The 15,045-nt window shown below is 40.8% G+C and overlaps 1 protein-coding gene across 1 annotated transcript in view; it reads left to right on the top strand.

Annotated features, from left to right (window-relative positions):
- The window catches only part of LOC129136624 (uncharacterized), a 178,351-nt gene extending 164,232 nt beyond the window's left edge, over positions 1–14,119 (top strand). The window contains exon 3 of the mRNA XM_054664112.2: positions 13,598–14,119. Within this exon, the coding sequence (XP_054520087.1) occupies positions 13,598–13,661 (64 nt within the window). The 3' untranslated portion in view covers positions 13,662–14,119. The remainder of the gene's footprint in view (positions 1–13,597) is intronic.
- The last annotated feature ends 926 nt before the right edge of the window (positions 14,120–15,045 follow it).

The raw sequence follows: 15,045 nt of genomic DNA, 5'->3' as shown, positions 1-15,045 counted from the left end.
TTGTTTGGTAATAGAAATAAAGACTCGGAATTTTAAAATTCAACTTTTCTATGCGCTGATCACTGGCAGGTGAGAAGAAAAAAATGGGACAGACACGGTAATGACTTGAAGGGCTTTTTTTTTCTTTTTTCTTAGCTTATGTGAAACTTGTTTAGGAAGCTTGGCAAAGAAGAATTTCTTAGCAGGAGTGGGGATGGGGGTAGGAGTGGGGTTGATGTATCTGCCTCTTTTTACAGAAGCCAATCTTTTTCCCTTTGATCACACATCGTGTGTAACATCTGAGATCCTATGGGTAGGGGTATTTGAGGACCAGAGGAGCTTTGGGCATGACAGGAATATGCTGAGGCAAAGAGAAATTTGGGGAAAGGCATCAGGGCACTGAATTGTCCTGGTGGGGAAGGGTGGATGGGCTCATCAGAACTTAGCATGTTCTTAGTCTTTGGAAGTTCACAGATCTCTGACTGTCTCCAGTGTTCTGAAATCGCTCTGCTCTGTTGTTCTCAATTGTGCTGTGCCTGTTGTAGAATCTTCCAATCAGGAAGGCCACATCCTTCAATCCGTTTATCAGATTAATATAATTCCTCTCTTTCCAGGTTTTGTGGTTTTTTTTGTTGTTGCGGATAACAGCATGTTTTGCCAAAAGCTTTTTCTACATTTATGTAAATAGCTATACTTTTATCCTTAGTGCATATAATTTTGTATCACTTATTTCCTTTAATATGACAGTAAGTACATTTATGAATATTATGTACTAGCCATAAGTATATTTTTATATTTCTTTACATCATAATAAAATTTAGTGAAGACGCAAAAGCTGCCTTTCTCTCACAATTCTCTCCTCAGTCACAGCCTTCCTGACTTTTTCCTATAGGGGCCTGATTATAAGATGACCATATAAATTATATGATCTATCCCATAGACAGAATTTTTTCTTAGAGACACATGCTTTCCTATGTAAACTTATATTTGATTACCTGGTTGCAGAAGCATTTTTTCCTTAGGTTATGAGAATCTATGCTAAGTGCAAAAGAAAGATACATGGTTATCAGGCAAAGAGAAAGGAGTACATGAACAAGTACATTCAATCAGTTAAATCTGGGATGCTCAATGGCATATTTTAGGGTCTATGTTAAAAATAATTTAACAGAAAGGTTAATATCAGATATTGTTACTGGATTGGCCAGAGGCAACTGTAGGGAAAAGGAAAGACCGGGAATCTTGGGATAATTTATGAATCATTCACTCACATGGGTATCTTGGAAACATGAAATATACAGGCATCATCCCAGGTGCTGGAGATACAGAAGAAGGTAGATGCCATCTGTATCTTCACAGAGCTTATTCTGGAGTGGCAAAAGCAGATGGTACAAATACTAAATAAAATATGCCCAGTGTTATGTGAGGAGGATCTAGAGGTACACAACAAGGGACCTGAAGCATACAAGGCTTAGGAGAGGTGGCCCCAAAATAGAGGGTTTTAAGCTGAGACCAGAGTCTGAGGAGGAAGGGGAGAATGTTACTGTCAGTGGGAGTCACCTGTGCAAAGTCTCAGAATTCAGGGAAACTGGCTTAAGATGAATCTGAGGATGTAGACAGGAGAGAGATCATGAAAAGTCACACTAAGAAGTTTGGATTTTACCCTACAAGCAATGGAAATCATTACAAAGTACTTATCAGGGTGATGAAATGATAAAAATCTTGCTTTAGAAAAATCATTCTGGTTGTTGTGTAGAGAATACATGAGAGTGAACAGGAGTAGAGGGGCAGAGACTTTTGACTATCTTAATAATTCAGGTAAGAGATGATGGTCACCTGGATTTTTGTTAGGGTGCTGGGCATGGAGATAAATTAATGGGGTCAAGAGATATCTGGGAGATGGAATTAATTGTACTAGACATTTGGCAAGGAAGGAAAAGAGGGAGAGAGAAAAATAAAGGATAGTTCCCACATTATTCTCAGTGCCCAGTAGATAAAAAGTTTCCATTGGTTTCCCATAGAGACTGCTGTTGGAGAACCAACTTTGGAGAAAGATGATGATCGATGTTCTGAGTTATTTGCCTTTGAGTTCTCTGATGACGTCCAAGTGTGAATATTTGCCCGGGTGGTGGATGTGTGGATCTGAAGCCAAGAAAAGAGGTTTTGGGTGGAGGCACACAAATGAAAGCTGTCAAAATTAGACAGCAATGGAAGCCCTGGACTCAATCAGCCCAGCAGGTAGAAAGAATTTCTTGACATGTGTATTTAAAAATGTTTTTTCTAGGGCTTAGTCAAAACTGATGCCCTGTTTCTTGGGTAAGTCCAAAGAACATGCATTTGAATACGTTTCCAGGTGGTGCTTCTAGACACTAATGTGTGCAAGCTATTCATCTTGAAGAGAAGAAAATAAATCCAGAGACTGTGTGCCAAGGAGTCAGGCATTAAAGGGTATGTGGAGAATGAGGATCCATCAAACAGATTAGGATGGAGCAGGAAAGATGCATGGGAAGAAATTCTATAAATGTGTGAAACAAAAATAGGACAGTGTTTAAAGAAAGATGGCATTACTAACAATGTCAAATTCTTTCATGGGTTCAATTAAAATGAAAACTGAAAATGTCCTGGACTCAACAAGATGGAGATTTCACTGATTTTTGTTTTCTTTTCTCACTCTGTCGCACAGGCTGGAGTGCAGTGGTATGATCTCAGCTCACTGCATCCTCCATCTCCTGGGTTTAAGTGATTCTCCTGCCTCAGTCTCCTTAGTAGCTGGGACTACAGGCACACACCACTATGCCCAGCTAATTTTTGTATTTTTAGTAGAGATGGGGTTTCACCATGTTGGCCAGGCTGGTCTCGAACTCCTGACCTCATGTGGTACACCTGCCTTGGCCTCCCAAAGTGCTGGGATTTCAGGTGTGAGCCACTGTACCTGGCCCAATTTTACTAATCTTAAAGAACAGTTTCAGTGGGGTGATTGGAACCAAAAGAGACTGCAGTGGATTGAGGAGTGCATTTGGGATGATCAGGGAAAAAGGGGTTTAAAAAGTTAGGCTGAGAAGGGGAAGAGGGAGAGGGGATGGCTAATAGAGAGCCAGAGAGTTTGATTCTCCTTCATGTGGAATTGGCTTTCAGTTTATTAAAATCTTAATGAGAAAGAGCCATTAGGAAAGGAGAAACTGGAGAGAAAGTAACAATATGAACAGAACAGGTCTCAGGGAGTCCGGAGGAGATGGACCAGAGCATCTGTGGATGCACTCGTGTGAGACAAACTACTTTCTGCTATCAATATTGATACAAGCCCTTTCCTTCAAATGTTCTATGGGAAGTAATACCCAGTTATAGCTATTCATGTTGTTGGTGGCTACATAAATATGTCTATTTCTTTCACAGTAAACTTAAAGCATTATTTTACATTATTTCAAAACAAATCCTTGATGACCCCAACTACTTGGATTTCTGTATTAGAAAACAGAGAGAATCAAGATATACTTATAGGTATCTTTTACATTGAATATTTTACTTTATCTGCCTAATTTAAGTTGTGAAATATAATGTCTAAAGACCTAATTTTGACGTGTTTAAGGCTATCAACAAACACCAACCAGAATTGTGTAGCAACAAATAAAAATTGAATGAATGTCGGACTTGATTCTTTCCTTGGTGAATATTTGTCTTGTTAACACATATTTGCTGAATTCACAGAGACAGGGTTGTTAAAGTGTATTTCCTTCCCTGCCACTTTCGGCACCTCTTTTCCTCCTCAGCAATAATAATTTGCAGTTCAAGGTTTGCCAGGGCAAAATATTCCCCACGTAAAACTTCAAGTGCCTGTGTTTTGAATTTGGTTTTTGGCAAGAGTGGTAGTTATTTGGGGTGGTGAAGGAGATTTGAGTGAGGACATGAAGCTCTTATTTCTGTCCTCTGCGGTTACTCCAGATTGAGAAGCCCCAAGTTACCTGCAATTTATCAGTTGCCAAAAGAACATATTCCACTCCCTGACAAATTAATGTGCCCCATTTGTCAGTACTTGGTTTATAGATGGTTTGTCTTTTTTTATTTTTTATCTCATGTGAATGTGAGTTGAAGTCAGAAACTACTTTTTTCATCTCTATTTTGCATCAACATTTGAAAAAGGTCCCAAACACACACATCTTCACTATCCAGGCTGGTAATCAAATGCATAAGGCAGGTTGGATTAAACCAATAATGACAAATTTTGCTTGCTCTGATTCCAAGTCAAATAAGTGCCAATTATGAGACCCTTTAAATGCTCTCTAGGGGTAAGCCAGTTGGCATTGCTAAAAATGAATGACGGGTACACAGGGATTCATTACACTCTTCTTTTTGCTTTTGTGTATGTTTGCAATTTTCCATAATAGAAATTTGTTTTAAAAAGTGCTCTAGAGCCAGATTAAACAGTCACACACCATCTGCACCCTGGCTACTCAAACCGTTTTGCAATTCCCAGAAGGAACTCTGAGATTGAGACACTTTATCACATGCACCTTTTTCTGCAATGTTATATGTGTGAGTGTCATGGGCTGGGCACCCTGGATCTTTGACTGTTGAGGAGATAACAGGATAGAAAGGGAAGACCACAGGCTTAGGAATGGAAAGATTGTCCATAGGTGTGAGTGCTCCTCCTCTCGCTACTGGCCATGCAGCTTTGAGACGGTTACTTTTCTCCTGACCCAGGTGTTCTTATCGGCTAGCCGAATGTGCAGGGGATATATTGACAAAATAACCTAATGTTTGCAAATATAACTCACAAACTCTGTTTGGCTTCATAAAACCTGGTTATTATTATTCAATAATGGTAATGATAAGTGGTATTAGTATATGCCAGCTAACCACTGTAAAGGCACAATGATGGTTCACCTGTACAGTGGCATTGGGTAGAGGAATTGCTGTACCAACAAGTTTTTGTTTATAAATGAGAAAACTGGGGGTCAGAGGGGTGAAGCACATTGAACAAAGACACTAAATAGTGCTTGCCAAGGCCAAGTTTGAACCAAACCTGTCCCACACCTGCTTGTAACCTGATTCTGCACAAGCCATCAGGGACAGATGGGAGCTCTGTTGTGCATTTTCAACCAATCTTTGACCCAAAAGCATGTTACCTGTACAGAATGCAAATTCCATTTCATCCAAGTTGAGAGAAAGGAAACTTCACCACGTCTTTCAGCCTAGAGAACCCAGGCCTATAGGATTTCTACTTCATCAAAATGACTGAGAGGCCTGTGGGTTAATGGCAAAGTTGGCCACAGCCTTCCTTTCTTCCCAAGTCCTCTGCCCCCAGCTCCCACCTCTGTGGGCCGCAGGAGGTGCCAGTGCTGGAGGGTGGGCTCTGGAAACAGAACTCACATGGAACACAGTGACAAAGTAAGTAACCAGAACTGCACTATTCATCCCAAACCTGGGATCAACAACTTTCCATTTTTTAAGATTCCTTTATATACTTTTTGCGTTTTTTATTTTGTTAATTCTCTTATGCATTCTCTTATATTTTCAAGATTTGCCTTAGTTGTTATGACCCTAATTTTGTGGGCTTTTGCAAATAAGTTTATCTACATAGACAAACATTACTCCTTTTTTTCACGAAGGTCAGTATAGCCTGGAAGAGAATGATTTACAGGGACGTTGAAAACAAACGGGAACTTTTAATACAGTTTTCAGTGAATTCCGATACAATATGTCTGAATTTACGCCATTTGAATATATTAGATACAAAAAGAAAATCACATTGCTTTGAAAGAACATACCTTTTATTTCTGGATTTTAGTTGAAAGCCTAATAGAAAATAAATTGTCAAATGTGGGGAGCTGGTAAATCTCATTAAATTGAATTGGGAAGTTATAGATGGCATTAAATAATTCACTTTCATCAAGAGGAGAGGAGAGAAGAGCAGAAAACATCAGAAAAGAAGCTATGCATCTTTCTACTTTTAAAAAGCTTGTGTTTGATTGTTTTCTCCAGATAAATATTCATATTAAATGCTTTTCTTCATCACTTCTGGAAATCACTCCTCAAAAGCCTTCTATTTTCTTTCACTGTTTTGAAGTGAGCTGATACATCATAAAAAGTGATGAAAACCTCTGCAGCCTTCTCAGATGGCGACTGGCTCTCCTGTGAGCTGCAAGTGATATCAATAACTTCTGCCAGGCTTAATTATAGTCTTCTTACAGTGTTATTTATTTATTTATTTTACTTTTTTAATATTTTTTTTCTTTTTTTGAGACGGAGTCTCATTCGGTCACCATGGCTGGAGTGCAGTGGCACTAACTCGGCTCACCGCAGCCTCTGCCTCCCAGGTTCAAGTGATTCTCCTGCCTCTGCCTCCCAAGTAGCTGGAATTACAGGCCCATGCCACGATGCCCGACTAATTTTTTTTTTTTTTTTTTTTTTGAGATGGAGTCTCACTCTGTCACCAGGCTGGAGGGCAGTGGTGCAATCTTGGCTCACTGCAACCTCTGCCTCCTGGGTTCAAGTGATTCTCCTGCCTCAGCCTCCTGAGTAGCTGGGACTACAGGCACGCACCACCATGCCCAGCTAATTTTTTTGTATTTTTAGTAGAGATGGATTTCACCATTTTGGCCAGGATGGTCTCTGTCTCTTGACTTCATGATCTGCCTGTCTCGGCCTCCCAAAGTGCTGGGATTACAGGCATGAGCCACCACACCCGGCCTAATTTTTGTATTTTTTAATAGAGATGGGGTTTCACCATGTCGGCCAGGCTGGTCTCAAACTCCTGGCCTCAAGTGATCTGCCTGCCTCAGCCTCCTGAAGTGCTGGGATTACAGGCATGAACCACTGAGCCCAAAGTATTTTTCATTTATATGATTCTCACCATTGGAAATATTGTTCAGATTGTTTGCAAAAATGATAAGTCAACAATTCCCCTAGATAGAGTGCCTAAATAGCTAATTAAGGGTAGGCTTGTTGTGGAACTAATGTCTGAGTCAGAATATGCGGCTTTGGTGATTTTGGAATCAAGTCTTAGGATACAATTTCTACCATGCATAAGGGGTTAATTTGAGGCAAACAGGACCAGTTGTCCAGGGCTCTAAAGAAGCAATGTCTAATAAGCCCCTTGGAGATCCAGGAAGAGGAGTTGCTAATGCCGTCAGGTCCGACCAAGGGCTAACATCAGCTGAAATATTTGAAATCTCTATTAGTATGTTTCTGGGAATGGAGTAACTGGCCCATTGCACAATGGAGGTTGTTGAATTCAAATGTAGAATTACATAGGTCTGAACAATAGATTGTGATAATTCATTCTTTTTCTTGAAGAGATGAATGCAAGAAGGGTCAGAGGTTGATTTGTTTAGGGATATTATTTTCCAGGTAGGTGAAAGTTGAAAGGCCGTTGGCTATAATTCCCAAAGGTCTCATGCAATGAGACCAAAATGGCTCAGAAATTTTTGTCATGGGAGTCTGGTGATGATGACACGTCCAGCCGTCAGTAAGGGGAGGGGCAGGGGCTACTGTTTGGAATAACCTAAGGGTAACATTAGAATGAGTATAACAATTATAACATAGAGGAAAGAAAAGAGTAAAAGGACCATTATGAGTTGATGCCAGAGATATATAGACATTGAGGGGAAGAATGATTATAGTAAAGCAGGTGAAAACAAAATAGGAATTAGACAAGGGTCTTGGGAGGCGGAGCTTGCAGTGAGCTGAGATCGCACCACTGCCCTCCAGCCTGGGCGACAGAGCGAGACTCCGTCTTGAAAAAAAAAAAAAGCAAAGAAATAGAAGAATGGCTACTCCATAGGCAGAGCGGCGGCATGGGCTGCTAGACTGAGTGTACTTAGCATTGCTTCTCGATTATATGCTAAACAAGAGGTGGATTACTCATGAGTTTTCTGGGAAAAGACTGGGCAATTTCTGGAACTGAGGGAGGTTTCATCCCCTTCCTAGATCATAGAAGGTGACTTCCTGATGTTGCCAAGGCATCTGTAAGCTGTCATGGCACTGGTGGGAATGTCTTTTAGCATGAGATGATTTTGTCAGAGGCGTTTGAACCACAGTGACTCTATCTGGAACAGGGACTGGATAAAATAAAGCTGAGACCTATGGGCTGCATTCCCAGGAGGTTAGGTATGCTTAGTCACAGGATGAGATAGGAGCTGGGCACAAGATACAGGTCATAAAGACCCTGCTGATAAAACAGGTTGCGATAAAGAAGACAGCCACATCCCGCCATGAAAGTGACTCCGGTCATTCTCGCTGCTCATTGTAATGCGTTAGCATGCTAAAAGACACTTTCCTTCCTATCTTTGTTTGCTCTGAGAACGCATTTGCTAGATCCCCCAAACACGTTCATTTCTTTCCATTTTTAGGAAAGAGGAGGATATTTCTGATGAACAATATTGGTGAAAGGCCTTAATGTATTCTCCTCTCCAAAATAAACGACCAGTATCATATAAAAAGTGGGAGAGAAAGAGACGGAGGAAATAATTCTACCAGCTTGTATTTTCTAGGCCAGGTCATTTCTCTATCGCCTCCCTACTGAGTGTTTTACTTTTTCAAGTTGTATTAAAATAGATGACTGAATGTTCACTCAGAATTTTTCCAAAGGGATCCGCTGACAAGGACATTGAACTCCCGTTGCATATTCAGCTGCCCACAGCTACCCAGTGCTCCCTGGCTCCTTTAATCTGCATATGAAAGAGACCAAGGCAGGAGTAGGGAGAGAAGGGATGGGCCTCTTGCTCTTCGTCTAAGCACTGAATGTGCTCCTCTGAGGGCAAGGGCATCTGGGGCTTGGGCACCGATCACAATATTTTGACTTTGTGTGAACTCCTCTTTCCTGGCCCAGACAAGGGCTTCACAAGGTGAGGACCGTGCTGTCAGCCTTGGCCACTACTGAATCCACCTTTGAAAAAATCATAACAGAAAATTATGATGGTGAAAGAGATCTGACCTAACTCACTCCATCTTGCATCTAACTTCCAAGCTGTCATTGTTCATTCCTGGGCAGATGCCAAATTAAATTTAGGAGAAATTTAGTTTATAGCTTAACTTTAAAACAGAGACCACAGCAGCCCTTTCCCATAACAAACTCCCTTCCTGCCTGGGCACTAGGCTGCCTTTGCAGGACTAACAAATTAGCCACAGGATTCAAAATTATGATTTAGGGGTTATGCAGCTAGAGGCTACAAGATTCTGACCCTTTCCAAATTGCTCCTGGGGATCACATCACTATTGTAAAACCTAAGATGAGTGCTTGAGATATTTTTCAGGCCTTGTTCTTGATGGATCCGCTGGTAAGACCCAGATCTATAAACTGGCTGGTCTGGTCTTCTGGCCCTCACCCGGAAACTGACTCAGCACAGGAGGACAGCTTCAATTCCTTAAGATTTCATCTCAGCCCAACCAACCAGTACTCACCACTTTCCAACCCCCTACCCACCAAAATATCCTTAAAAACTCTGACCCCCGGATTTTCTGGGAGACTGATTTGGTCATAATAAAACTCCAGTATTCCCATACAGCTGGCTATGCATGAATTAAACTCTTTCTCTATTGCAATTCATCTGTCTTGGTAAATTGGCTCTGTCTAAGCTATGGACAACAACCCGTCAGACAGTAAGTTACACTATGGGATGTAGAATGCAAGATGGTGGGCTCCGGTCCCTGCTCAGCTACTCACTCAAGTGTGTGAGGATCTCAGTTTCCACAGGAACCTGGAGTTTTAGTGGAGCATTCATTGACTAAAATTGTGTTTGTTGAGCATGTACTGAGTACTCACAGAGCCTCTCCTCCAGGACCCCTTAGCGTAGTAGCAAAGAGAGACGTGAACAAGAGCAACAGTTGTCATGATTATCAATATGGGAACAGTCATAGCCTCCTCACTTTCTCAGAATAACAAGACAAGTCTTTCTTGCAAAGCCAGCTCCAGAGGGGACACTGCTCCTCTTCTGTGGCTTCCATTTCTGCTGCCCCCAACTCAGAATCTGGGCCCCTCAGCCTTTGCATGGATGCAGGGAGTTGCAGCCAGAAATAAAGATCACTGTAGGCCCCACACTCTCCTGGGGCTTCTATCAGTGCCCTGATGAGGCCATTATTAGTCATGGGAAAGGCCCCCTCACAGGTGTTGATGACATTTGTGTTCAAATTTTAGTACTGTTGCAACAATTACTTAAAAGAGGGGAAAAAAACAAGAGAAAAAGAAAAGAAGAGAGAGCTGAAAATGAAGATGTCTATTTTTAAAAAATCTCAATTTTTATTCAACCAGAAAAAAATGAAATTTTGTAATAGCAAAAAGTAAGCTGAAAATGTAAGGTCCGGGCACTTTATTTCCCAGTACTTTACAGCCAAAAGATATTCATTTTCTGAAATATGCCTATGCCTGTTACTTCCACTCATAAGCCAACTCTAAGAATTTAGGGATTATAACAGAGAGCAAGATAATTTCTATTATGGAAAAGCAAAGAAAAATCCAAAATCATGACTTGCAAGCTTGTTTGTGATAGTAAAGATTATTCAGTCATCCCAAATTCCACATAATGTAATAAAAATGGCTGTGAGTTGACACTCGATGGAAACGTATATGTTTAATTAGATTCATTAAATTCAGATCTGGATTCCAGTAACACAGGTCTAAGGGAAACATGCTTATTTTCCCAATCTTATTCTTTAAACCAGCTTCATTTGAATGCAAACTCTTTTTAAAAAATCTCAGTCATTTTAATATTGAAATTAATATGAAAAACAAGTAATTTTATATAACGATTTCCAGAAAGCCCTTCATACCTCATGTGCTTGTAGCTATGAATGTAAAATAGCATTTTACAATTTCATCAGCTCAATGAGCAGAACAGATTTAAATGCATGCATAATTATTATACATAGTACACCTGGTAGCTCTGATTTCTCACACTGGGGTTACTTAATTTTCTTTCCTTTTTTTTCAATTTAGGATGGGTTTATTAGGATGTAATCTCATCATAAATCGAGGAGCATCTGTATATCACTTTGGGTTTCTAATGTAGATTGCATTTCCCTATATAATCCTAAGTCTAGCCATATAAGCATTTTTAAAAGTTAAGTGTAAAGTATGTTGGAAACATTATACCAATGAAAGAGGAGACTTCAATCTGATGATGTCATATATTCTCAAAGACACCATGGCTTTTTAATGAATTACCAAATGTAGTTCAGAGATTGCAAACGGGCAATTTTCAGATAAAATCCACCCTATATTTTTCTCTTAAAATGCTCTGTGTTTAAATTTAATTTTAATTAATTACCAACAGTTTGTAATAGTGGGGTCTCAGGTAAACATTAATATTTTAGCCTCCTCTGCTTTCATTAGAAGATTTGCTCACCCTCGGCCTGAGTTCCTATTGGGCAACAATCAGCACAGCTGAGAGTGCACCTTTCTACCCTGCAGGGGCTTCTGGTTTCAGCACGGTTCCTGTGGTTTCCCATACCTCACGCTTCATCACTTGCTTTTCACTCCAGTATTGGAGTTTATCACCCTAAGATTTTAAAACTTATTGTGCTAGGCTATAATCTGGGCTCATTCAGGACCAAACCCAATGCACAATGTGCCTATATGCTGATTCCTACAGTAATTTATAGCATAGAATGTTTGAAGAATGTGGAAGTGTTGTGAATTTTCTTTTCCTTTGATACCAATAAACCAAAAGCAGAAGCTGCTGCCCAGTTTCTTTCTTTCTTTCTTTTTTTTTTTTTTTTTTTGAGACAGAGTCTCACTCTGTCCCCCAGGCTGGAGTACGGTGATGTGATCTCTGCTCACTGCAACCTCTGTCTCCTGGGCTCAGGTGATTCTCCTGCCTCAACCTCCTGAGTACCTGGGATTACAGGGATGCACCACAACACTCTGCTATTTTTGTATTTTAAGTAGAGAGGGGGTTTCATCATGTTGGTCAGGCTGGTCTCAAACTCCTGACCTCAGGTGATCCACCCACATTGGCCTCTCAAAGTGCTGGGATTACAGGTGTGAGCCACCGCAGGATCAACTGAGGTCAGAAGTTCAAGACCAGCCTGGCCAACATGGGAAAATCCCACCTCTATAAAAAATGTAGGTGGCACCAGCCTGTAATCCCAGCTATTCGGGAGACTGAGGCATGAGGATCCTGGGAGGTGGAGGTTGCAGTGAGGCAAGATCATGCCACTGCACTCCAGCCTGGGTGACAGAGAAAGACTCTGTATCCAAAAAAAAGGAATTGAACTCAAGTGCCTGGAAGCGAGTGTTATCTAAAGGGAAAGGACATTGAAACATTGGGAGTCTTGTGAAACATTATTAAAGTCTCACTCTGATTGATATTTGCCCAGAGTGTTATTTTAAAACACAAACTGATGTGCCTACCTGGCATTCTATCTAACACAGTTACTGTGTACGATGCATATTTGTCCTACTGTGGGGGCACTCAGTATATTTTGAATACTGTTCCTGTGTCTCAGTAATTTCCTACTTCATGGACATCTACATACATTTATTCTGCACCTTTAATATACTCAGCATAGTGTTAAATCCTTAATGAGCTCAATGCCAGTCAAGAACCAGTCCCTAGCAGGAAAGCCTCGACCAGGTAACGACTTCTAGATATTGCTTTATGCCATCAAATTAGCCACAAATACTGCTCCCATCATAAGCAGCTGCTTCTGAAAACAAAAATTATACCTGGTATAATGGTTAAGAATGCAAACTCTGGAGTTAGACTGCCTTGGCTTACATTTCAACTTTAATGGCTTAATGACTCAATCTCTGTGTCTCAGTTTCTTCTTCTGTAAAATGGGATGACATTAAAACTTACTTCACAGGCTTGGTGGGAGGGTTGGGTCTAATAATGCTTGGACATCACTGTTTCTGTAACTGGAGCAATAACAAAGAAGCAGTAACAAGCTCCACAGTATTGTCAGTAAAGGGCTGGGAGCATGTGTCTTGTCCGTTTACAGAATGAAATGCAACCAGGGCGAGTACAGAATGAGGGAATATTGGAAAACGTGCATGCATGTGCGTGTAAAACCAAAATGAGCTGCAGAAAGATCTCAGGAGTGGGCCAGTGTGGACAGGGAGGAGCTGCAGGGAAACCTTTAGCAACAGTCTTTACTGGCTGTAATTTCTCTTTGTGTTTTCAATTATGATAGACACAGGCTTCCTTCTGGACCAGAGGTGAAAAAAATGGGACTGGAATACAGGCAGGATACCAGTGCAGATTTAACATGTCCTTGGATCTGAGAGCATTTGCTCATCTTTAAAGCCTCCTTTGGGAGAAGTTCTACTTCCAGAAACAAAGGAATTAAAGGGAATGTGCCATTTTTGTTGAGGCAGAGAAGAACAGAGTTTACCGAGGTCTTTGTGTCCTTTCAAGAGTAAACATGACTTACTGTGTGTGAAACCTGATCTCTGCAGATGGACTGAAATCGCCAGATAAGGACACATTGGTCTTTCTTAGGGATGCCATCCTCATGTTAAATAGAAAAAGAAGTGAGATTAATTGAGGCAAAAATATGTATATGAGCCTTTATATTTTATATTTAGTGTTCTGACCAAAATGAATATAAAATGACATCTTCTTCCTTGGCAATATCTGAGCATTTGGATCATTTCCTTCTAACCTGTGTCTCCTCTTTATTCCAGAGCCGGGTCTGCACTTCTGTTTGAAGATCCTCAACAGTGGAAGTTGGGAGGGAGGGATTTCTAGCCAGAAGAAATAACATGAGCGAAGGTATGGCTACACAGACCACCAAGAAGTAAGGAGAAAAACCATCGTGGAAGTTACAGCCTTCATCTCTAACATGTTCCAAAGTTACATCTCTTTTTCGATAGAAATAAAACAACAGTGACGAAAGCGTCAAAGGAATCCTTCAAAATGGCTTGATGTGTTGGGATTGAAAACATGCCACTTGAGGTTGCAACCCAGGTGACCCTAATTTCCTGCCAAGTTGAATACAAGATCTTCTTTTAGCATTGGAAGTATCAGTTTTTGGGACTTCCTACTACAGGATTTATACCAGTGGCCCAGTTCTCAGTCCGTTGGACTTAAACGGAGAGTAACACCCTGCCCTGCTTCTCAGGCCTTCAGACTCAGACTAAATCTTACCACTGATTTCCTGGTTTTTCAGCTTGCAGATGACGCGTCTAGGATTTCTCAACCTCTATAATTGCGTAAGTGAATTCCCATAATAAATATCCTCTTAAATCTATACATCTATATCTATATCACCTATCTATCTATCTATCCATCCATCTATCATATTGGTTCTGTTTCCCTGAAGAATCATTAATATTTTATTTACTATAAGACTCAGTACCTTATGATGAACACTTGCTTATGTCTTATGTATCTTAAGTGTCTTATGATGGACCCTTATGATGGACACTTTCTCTAACACCATCCTTCTGCTTCTCCTTCTTCATCTTTCTTTACCACACAGACTGAGAGTAAAAATACTTTGCAGATCCTCTTGCAACTAAGCATCATATGACCCAGTTAAAGCCATTTATGAACATTTTTAGGGAAAGCAGCTCTATTCAAACTAAAAGCAAAGGTTTCTGAGAATAAGCCTGTTGGTAGTATCCTCTATTACCTCCTTGGAATATAAATGTAAAGTGTGGTGATAGAGCAGCTATTTCATGCTGGTACCACAGGAGTCACCTGCTGAAGCTGGTGAAGGCAGAGAGAAGGAACCTGGGCTCTTCAATGCAACATGAACCACCACGCCAACGGCCAATAGCTAGAATTCTTTCTTCGTAAAACCACAACTCTTTTATATATTTATAGTATTTAATCAGGATTTATGTTAGCTGGAGTTGAAAACAATATCATGTTACCTCCTCCTTATTGAAAGCCTTGTACTTAATTCTCTCAATAAAGCACTTTCTAGGCCGGGCGCGGTGGCTCACGCCTGTAATCCCAGCACTTCGTGAGGTCGAGGCAGGTGCATCACCCGAAACCGGGAATCTGAGACCAGCCTGACCAACATGAAGAAACCCCGTCTCTACTAAAAAGAAAATATAAAATTAGCCGGGTGTGGTGGCACACGCCTGTAGTCCCAGCTACTCAGGAGGCTGAGGCAGGAGAATCA

Source organism: Pan troglodytes, chromosome 10 (genome assembly GCF_028858775.2).
Source record: "Pan troglodytes isolate AG18354 chromosome 10, NHGRI_mPanTro3-v2.0_pri, whole genome shotgun sequence".
NCBI lineage: Eukaryota > Metazoa > Chordata > Mammalia > Primates > Hominidae > Pan > Pan troglodytes.
The sequence above is the reverse complement of the archived record's forward strand: the minus strand, read 5'-3'. Positions and strand labels throughout refer to the sequence as shown.